General features: G+C 47.6%; 1 protein-coding gene across 2 annotated transcripts in view; it reads right to left on the reverse strand.

The window, feature by feature from the left end:
* The window catches only part of LOC106826932 (zinc finger protein 709-like), a 35,146-nt gene extending 29,554 nt beyond the window's left edge, over positions 1-5,592 (reverse strand). Inside the window, exon 1 of one of the 2 annotated variants that reach the window (XM_070492167.1) lies at positions 5,436-5,592. In XM_070492167.1, coding sequence (XP_070348268.1) covers positions 5,436-5,438 — 3 coding nt within the window. In that variant the 5' untranslated portion in view covers positions 5,439-5,592. The remainder of the gene's footprint in view (positions 1-5,435) is intronic. The other variant, XM_070492169.1, reaches the window with a different exon arrangement.
* Between the last annotated feature and the right edge of the window lie 2,053 nt (positions 5,593-7,645).

Raw genomic sequence — 7,645 nt, forward strand, 5'->3', positions numbered from 1 at the left:
GTCCCCAGGGAGCCTGGGGGTGTGGGAAAGGGGTGACCTCCTCCAACACCATGGCACCTGGCATAGGACCGAGGACAGGGAAGACTACCCCCTCCTGCAGGCAGGAGATATCCCAGAGGGCCCAGGTTTGGCTCCATCATGTCTCCAGGGTGTCTCAGTAGCCATGCTGAGCCCTTGGAGGGCTGTTTCCAGGTCCCAAGTCAGAATGGGTTGCTGGATAGAGGGTCCCACGCTCAGAGCCATCTACTGTCAGGAGAGCCCCGTAAGTAGAGGTCATTGCAGCTCTAACGGCATATAGTGTGGGGCCTAGGGCTGGTTCTTGCATCAGAAGCCCATGGACAACTTAAAGCCATCATGGGTACCCCAGGAGGCATGACAGATGGTCACTGAGGCCTCTATAGTGAAGGAGTCTCTGAGGGCACTAACAGGAGTGTTGGCTGTAAGACAATTTGAGTCTCCAGCCTTTGGTACTGGGGGTGCCCATTCAAGGTGGCAAATTTACAAGTAACAACACAAATGGGCTCCAGTACAACTTGTAAACAATGAATATATTCCCTCCCAAACATCAAAAGAACCAACTAGATGTTGTGTGTGTTGAAAGGAACAATAACTATTTCTTCATGGTGTCAGAGAAGGAGCAGGTCTCAGCTTATCAAATAATTTCCAGAAGTTTAACAAAGTTGTCAGGGCCTCACATTATATGTGTGGCAATGTCCCATTCAGTTTTTGTGAACTCCTTTTTTCAATATTTGTCCTGAATGCCCTCAGAGGAGATGTCAATAATGTAACATCATACCTGTGTTCTTGGACACACCAGGATGCAATTCAGACCCTGCCTGCAATGACTGTGGGAGGGCACAGCTGTGGAAGATCCATGAGGACAACCCAGTAAAGGGGCATCACGTCCCTTCAGAGGGGAAGGCCAAGTGCAGCTGAGAGGCTGTGGACACAGGACTGGACAGAACAGACTTAGCCAAACCTGTGAGAGCAGGCTATTTATCAATTGCTGATTGGTTCTGGTCAGTAATTTCCACACTGTGGGGACTGGGTATAGAGGTCTGTGTGGTGCAAACACAGCTTCGAGTTGAGGTAAACCACTCCGAGGTGTCAGTCATTCCTTCCAGGTTTAATAACAGGACAAATTAGGCTGTTAAAAGCAACACTGGGAATAATCAACCCCTCACTAACTAGGTTTTCTATACAGTTTTCAATCTTTCAAGGCCCTGTGTAACTTACATTCGGCCATGTTAACTACTTTATTTGGCAGGTAAGGTCCCTGGGTCCCAATTTGTCAAGTCAATTTGTAAGTGGCAGAGACTTCGTTTAATTTTAATTCTTGCTCATTGGATCAGGGCTTCCCAGCTCACTATGGGATATTTTAGGACAACGGGTGTTATGACCATGGAGAATTTAGGCAAGACCATAGTTCTAATGGCTAAAGATCAAACATTTGTCCCATTTGTCTTCTGTAGTATATTCATTAACACCCCTAAGATCATCAGGGGCACCTTCCTTAAATTTAGTCGGATCCCAGGTGTAAATGCAATTTGACATCTAGTATTGATTATCTGCATGAAGGTTTCTGAATTAGTGCATTACATCAGAGCGCAAAATTAATTCAGAACTATGTTGCAGAGGCCCAAAACTCAAGCAGTGTACCTCTATCTGTTTTGTTATGTAAATTCTTGCAGTATATCTGGATTTCCAATTGGGGCAAACTGTGGACCTTTCCTTCAGTACTTTTTTCTTTTGTTCCTTCCCTGTTTTGTTTTCTTGGTCACTGGGGGAAGGAGTGTCCTGTCTACCCTGGTATTTACATATTTTTTCTACCCAAGAGCCTCAAAACAGTGCCATCAGGCTTAGGAGCTTCCCTCATGACAACTGGGTCCTTTAGTGAGTTTAAGGTCCCTGGACTTAAGTCAAGTTTGAACTAATCCCTTTGCTGTGCCACAGGGGTGCCATAGGTGTTGTCCCCTAGAACCCTAGGGGAAGGATCTTTGTCACAGTAGAGGCAGGGACAGGAGCAGCAGCCGAGGTAGTTGAGAGTCCTGGTGGGCCCTCTGGCATTAGGAGTGTGGACTCCAGCCTCCATCTACCGGCTTCCCTTCCCCTCTCTTCTCTTTCTCTTTTTAAATGACAGCTGTTTCAGGAGTGACCAGTGATGGGCCCTCTTCTTGCACAGGGTATGGTCACCCTGTGTCACTTCCATCCCTGGGGTATGTTGGGGCCAACCCAGCCTCTGTCACAACTTCACCCTAACACACAGAGGAATTCCAGCAAAGACACTGGAACAGGACTCATTCAAGGAGGCCCCAATCCCATAGTCCTGCTCACAAAGGCACATAAATTCTCGAAACTGCCAACTCTGCTCAGCTGAACCTAGAACTGAGGTTGGTGGGTCAACAATGCAACACAGGGCAGCACAGCTCACAGCACGAGCTCCCAGCAAGCAGCAGCCCACAGTGCATGTCACCACCAGGCGGCAGAGCAGGGGAGCAAGTCAGAGCAAGAGAAGACAGACCCACAGGGGTGGGGTCACGTCTGGACATGCTGCTCAGGGCACCAACTGTCGTGGTCACCTGCAGAGGGGTGGCTCCTTGTTGACACTGATGCTGAGACTGTGTGTGCGCGCGTGCACATACACACACACTAACACACACACAGAGGAAAAGGCTTAGGACTCACATAATAGAGGTCTGAGGGGAGGGCAGGGCCGGGCTCTCAAGCAGCTCTGACAGGGCTCAGAAAGCAAGGAATGGAGCCTGGCCTGGGGCTTCACTGGGCCTGGGGGTGGGGCCGGGGCAAGAGCTCTGCACACAGGCAGGGGCTGGGGTGGTGGGAATCTCCTGCCTGCTCTAGAGGAGAGAGCACCCAGGCTTCTCCTCAGCTTGTCCAGGTGGGGGCACAAGGGAAGAGGGTGGGTGAGGCTTAAGCTGTGAGCAGTCACCAAAAATGTGGAGTCTGACTGCTCACTACAAGGACAAAGTATAAAGCATTCAAAATGAAAATTTTCCAATCTCTAACTACAAGGACATGTGGCATCCCAGTATGTCCTTCCCCTATATCTCACACTGGGGTGTTTTCAGAATAAGCAGCATATTATAATGCAATAGGGATTTGACTTTAGCCTCTTAAATGTATTGGATTTTCAAAGATTTACATAAGGTTTCAGTATTCTCCCTCACATTAATTAAAACAGGAATTCAACTGCTTTAGCCTTTTAAATTTCTATCTTCTCAAGGGACAAGCACACACAAAAATTGGTCTAAAAATGAAATATGCACCTGAGAACTTCAAAACATTCACTCACATCTTGAGTTTCTCTTGCCTAAATGGAACAAAAATTCTATTTGTTTCCAAAATTTTCTTGCTTTGCTCACCTCCTATCTCTCCATCAACTTACAGTCTCAGGGCCCAAGTGCTAAGGGAAACTAGAGCCAAAGGGCTGCACTAGTCCATCGATAAAGGAATCCAAAGGAAAGAAACACAAATACTGGAATCAGCTCAGAGGAGCAGCCTGCTTCCCACAGGACAGAAAGCCACAGTCAGAAGGTCCCGTGTTCCTGACTCTCCTGGTGGAGACAGAGCCCTGGAGAGGGTCAGTCCCTGGAGAAGGAGGGGAGGGCACCTGAGCAGCCACAGGAAGGAGCTCTGGGAGCCCCACACACCCTCCCCTCCCCAGGGAACAGTGCACATGCTCCCTCTCTCAGGCTCCCTTCTCACAGTGAGGAAACTCAGCTGGATCCAGTTTAAGGTTCTGACCCAAATGGACCCCAGATGAATGGGCCCTAATCCAGGACACAGAGCTCCTGACTCTCACAGACTTTCTCAGTGTAAACGAGTTACTCTCTGAGTGCACCTACACTGTGGATGCAAAACTCCAATTATGTCTAGAAACAGGCCCAAGGGAACCACAGGGATAACCTCAGAAAGGGTGTCACTCCCCACCCCAGGAGCACGTGCACCCCCAGCTTTCCAGGGCTCTGCAGCTCCTCTCAGGATGAAGGCTCCTTCCATGGGGTGTGAGCAGTAGGACACCTGCAGGGGAGGCTCCCCAGGAAGAACAGCTGGGCCTTCAAGGCCTTCCCTCTGCAGGTCCAAGGGGGCCTCAGCTTAGACTCACTGTCCTCAGGCTCTGCCCCCACTGGAGTTTTTCTGGACCATCACTGATATTTTAAATACACAAACCCAGTGTTTGAACAGTCCAGCTAAAACACTCACACCAGTCTTAATGTGGAAATGAGGGAAGAAAATTGTATGGCACTTTGCTGGCTCAACAGGAAACCCCACTAGAATGTATTGCATTCTGGAGAAAAAAAGATGTTAAATAACTATTTTGTCCATGACAAAAAATTCTTTTTTCAACTATCAATCCTACTTGAACACTTCAGGTCCGCAAGTCTAAACCGTGGAAATCCATTTGAACTCACCCAAAATAAAAGAACAGACCTCAGAATGTTACTCTCATGCTCAGGGGAGAAAAGAAGTTTTTAAATCATGCAATGAAAAACTGAAATATTTTATTTTTTCCAAAATTTACCTTTTTCTCCCTCTTTGGAGCTATTTTATATTGTTTTTCAAGCTGTATTGATTAAGTAAACTTTTATTCATTGAAAAACTAAGACCAAATTTAAGTGAACCCATCTTTTCAGGATGACAACTCCAGGGAGGGGCGGTGCTGACGGGACAGATCGCCCGGAAAAGTTTCTCAAGAGGAACCTGCAGCAAAGGACTGCCAGCTGCGCGTCCGCCCCCAGGACGCAGCCTGGAGGAGAGGCGGGAAGAGCTCGCACCACGCGCCTCCAGGGGGATGCGCTACTTTCTCTCAACAAAAACGTCCACCAACGAGGAATAAACCCTCTTAAAAGAGTCGCCCACTGACTACGGAAAAGTGATAAACAACTAAAATATTGGGTCTGTTTGTGCTTGATGACGATGCCGTGAACCGGGGACCGGAAACTGGCGTTCGGGAACGTGAGGAGGGATCTGGAAATTGAGGGATTTACTGTCAGTCCTGGAAGAGCTGGGGGGACAGGGTCGCGGATTGGAGACCCTGCTCCCCAAACACTTAGAAAACTCAGGAGAAAATAGGTCCCCCCTGAGAAGAAAGGAGGCCCTGGGGACCCACAGACCACAGCCCCTCCGCGCACGGACCCCGGAGCCCGAGGCCCGACTGTCCTGCGGGCCCTCCCGCGGGCCCCGCACAGCGGCCCAGAGACGCTCCGGCCCAAGTCGCCGCGCGCAGGGACCACAGGACGCCCGGGGCCCAGCTGCCGGCCCCGCCCCCACGCTGCGGCCGGAGGGGCCTGAGGGCCGAGCGGCGCCGCCGCGGACTTGGGCTGCTGACCCCGGAGGGGACCGCGGGAGGCCGGGCCCGCCCCGCCGCTTCCCACCAGCCACTCCTCCGTGTCCTCCGCCCGTGGCTGAACTCTCACCATTGCTGAGTTTCCTGAGTCCCCCGAGTCCTTCCTACGACTCGGTACAGGTCACGGCACGACGGAGTCCGCAGCGGGGCAAGGTGGGGCCTTTAAAAACAGGCGAGCCGCCATCGGAAGGACTGTGGAGCGACAGGAAGTCGGAAGCGATGTGGGGCGTTGGCCCGCCCACCTGCCCGGGAACCGACCCTGATTGGACAATTCAAAAGGCACCGCCCGCTCGCTCCTGAGTGACAGCGGGACGGAGATCCTGTGTCAGAGCTGACTGGGAGCTGGACCTTGTTCTCTCTGGGGACTTTTCCATTGAAATGCAATGTTGCGAGACCACTCCAGGACCTGTGACCCTTTGCAAACACATATACTAAAAAGTCACTTCACCATATCAACAATTAGTCTGGTTCTACTTTGATCTCTGACGGTTGACAGTCTTGAGTCTTCCACCCAGCGCTTCCCCACCCCCTCATATCAGACTTTAACGAGTCCTGCGACCTCCCAAACCCTTAGCTCTGCTGGCAAGTTGGAGCCCGCAGCCCTAGCTGCGCTCAAGGACTTTTCTCAGTCTAACCACAAGATCTGAGGTGTGTTCGTTCAATTCTCAGGTGTACATTTTACCCTGGAGGGAAATTTATTTTAGACCCTTTTTTTAATGTATCCTGAAAGAACTATGAAATGTAAAAGCTATAATATCCCTAAGGTGATTCAATTCCTATTTGGACTGATACAACAAAAAACAAGAAAAGGGTATGTAAATGTGGGATGTACCTGGAAGGTAGTCATATGCTTAAGAGATTGGATTGCAAAACTCATTTGCATTGCAATACTCTTAATGAATTATCCACTTTAAACAATTTTTTTAAAGATGCAATACACATACCATACAGTGGAGCCCTTTAACGTCTACAACTCACTGGTCTTCAGTATATTCACAGATACGTGCAATTATCACAGTGAATTTCAGAACATTTCGATCACCTAAAAAGAAACCCCTCTACCCTTAACCTACTATTGCCCTATCTTCCCATCTAGCTCCTCCAAGTGCCAGCCCCGGACAACCACTAATCTGTTGTCTGTCCGTATACATTTCCGTACTTGTTGACTTTCATATGAATGGAATTATCTAACATGTGGTCTTTGTGTTTGACTTCATTCATGGTATAACTTTTTCAAGAAATTCCATGTTGTAGCATGTATCAATACTGCATTCATTTTTTTTTAAATTGAGATATAATTGACATGCAACATTATATTCGTTTAATATAGGCGTACCACAATAAGTCTGGTTAGCATCCGTCACCACACATTGCTATAGTTTTTTTTGAGAACTTTTAAGACCTACTCTCAGCAAATTTTAATATACAATTTAGTAGTAGTTAACTCTAGTCACCATCCTGTATATTACATCCCCATGATGTATTTATTTTATAAGAGGAAGTGTGTAACGTTTGACCACCTACTATATTTATTCCATATAAGTTACATCTTGTCCATATTTAAGTACATAGTTCATAGTGTGAAGTACACTGACATTGTGGAAACAATCTCCAGAACTCTTCGTCCTGCAAAACTGCAACTCTGTACATGTTAAAGAACAGCTCTCTTGCCCCGGAGCCCCCAACCACCATTCTGCTGTCTGTATGAATTCAACTACTCTAGGTATCTCATATTAGTAGGATCATACAGTTTTTGTCTTTCTTTGACTGGCTTGTTACATCTAGCATAACGTCCTCAAGGTTCACCCATGTTATAGCATGTGTCAGAATTTCATTTCTTTTTAAAGCTGAATAAGATTCAGTTCTATGTGTATACCACCCTCTGTTTACTCATTCATCCGTGATGGACACTTAGGTTGCTTCCACTTTTTAGCTACTATGACTAATGCTCCGATAAATACAGGTGTACAAGTATCTGTTTGAGTCCATGTTTTGAATCTTTGGGGTATATACTCAAAAGTGGAATTGTTGGGTCACATGAACCCGCTCTGTGATTTTTGAAAAACTGTCATACAGTTTTCCACAATGGCAGCATGATTTTGCATTCCCACCAGAAGTGCACAGGGGTTCCCATGGGTGGGTTCACTTTCTTGATGGTGTCCTTTGAAGCACAAAAGTGATTAATTTCAATGAAGTTCATATTATCCAAGTTCTTTTGCCTTTATGAAGAAATTATTGCCAATTTCTATAAAGAAGTCAACTAAGATTCTGATAGGGATT

Source organism: Equus asinus, chromosome 20 (assembly GCF_041296235.1).
Source record: "Equus asinus isolate D_3611 breed Donkey chromosome 20, EquAss-T2T_v2, whole genome shotgun sequence".
In the NCBI taxonomy this organism is placed as follows: domain Eukaryota; kingdom Metazoa; phylum Chordata; class Mammalia; order Perissodactyla; family Equidae; genus Equus; species Equus asinus.